Here is a 1,308-nt window from a genome sequence, read left to right on the forward strand (position 1 = left end):
GGTCAATTATATTGCCATTTTTTTTTTTTTTTTTTTAAATTTATTCTGGTTTATTAAAACAAAGACATGGCAGTACAAAACTGAATTACGTCCAGTAACATTAACATAAAATATATATAAAAAACGAGCAAAATTTACACAAACATCCAATATAAAAATATATATATATACATAAATGCATTAAAAAAATAAAGAATATACAATTACAAATTTACAAACTGCGAGCAAAATTATTAATCATCTGTAGGCCTATCTAGCAAAATTACGAATTTCATATATTACTGCACTATAAGGTCATTGTTAATCAGGAATGGGAATGGGAGTGTGGACTTCTTAAATCTCTCTGTTCTACATTTAATTTGGGATATTTTGTTCGCGTTTCTGAGAGATCTACCTGTCGCTTCAGCACGGGTATTGGGGATAATATCACTAAATTTTTCATAGACACTCCCAAACTTCAGGACAAGCTGGAGACGACGGTCACAGAGCATATCAAGAGAAAATTTCTCTAGGGCTGCAGTGTACAAATAGTACCTCCTCCCTAGTAAAATTCTTAAAAACCTCGATTCGAGGTCACAGCTTAATTCGGAAGTCATGGAGGAGTGCCAGGTAGGAAAAGCATATTCAATTATGGGGCGTATGAAAGATTTATAAATCTTGATTAACTGATCTTCTGGTGCACCAAATCTTTTAAGGACCGACACAATATGCATGGCTTTATTGGCCTTGCTAACGATCTCACCAATGTGTGTATCCCACTTAAGGTTATCTTGGATAGTTACACCCAAAAGCTTCAATTGCTTAACAGTCTTAACTTGGACTCCATTATTAGTCAGTAAATCGTAGTAACGAGGAGTTTTGCAAAAGTTAATCTCCACTGATTTACACTTATTAGGGTTAAGGGCCATTTTATTTATTTTACACTATTCCTCTAAATTACTAAAGTACGATTGAATAGAGTTCAGACAGTTATTTTTTGAGATATCAGTGAAGGTTAGATCGTCGACAAATTTCCACCTTGTAATGCAATCTGAACCAGAGTCATTGACCATTACTTGAAAAAGGCTTGGGCCAGATTTCGTTCCTTGTGGAACACCACAAAATATAGATGTCCAACTGGAAATAGCGCCACCATAGAGCACTCTTTTTCTCTACAAGTTAAGAAGCTACAGAACCACGGTATGATAGATTTCCTGACACCAATTGATATCATCTTACTGATTAGTCTGAAAAAAAAGATGAAAATTTATATTAATATATATATAAATCCAAAGGCAAATAACTGAAAAAATGACAATGCTGTGGGTA

The 1,308-nt window shown here is 33.9% G+C and overlaps 1 protein-coding gene across 1 annotated transcript; it reads right to left on the reverse strand.

Annotated features, from left to right (window-relative positions):
• Nucleotides 1–278: 278 nt before the first annotated feature.
• Nucleotides 279–908, reverse strand: LOC144838211 (uncharacterized). The gene has a single exon (XM_078693564.1). It carries the CDS (start codon nucleotides 906–908, stop codon nucleotides 279–281), a length of 630 nt encoding a protein of 209 aa, XP_078549690.1.
• Between the last annotated feature and the right edge of the window lie 400 nt (nucleotides 909–1,308).

The sequence above is a fragment of the Antedon bifida genome, chromosome 3 (genome assembly GCF_963402885.1).
Source record: "Antedon bifida chromosome 3, ecAntBifi1.1, whole genome shotgun sequence".
Taxonomy (NCBI): domain Eukaryota; kingdom Metazoa; phylum Echinodermata; class Crinoidea; order Comatulida; family Antedonidae; genus Antedon; species Antedon bifida.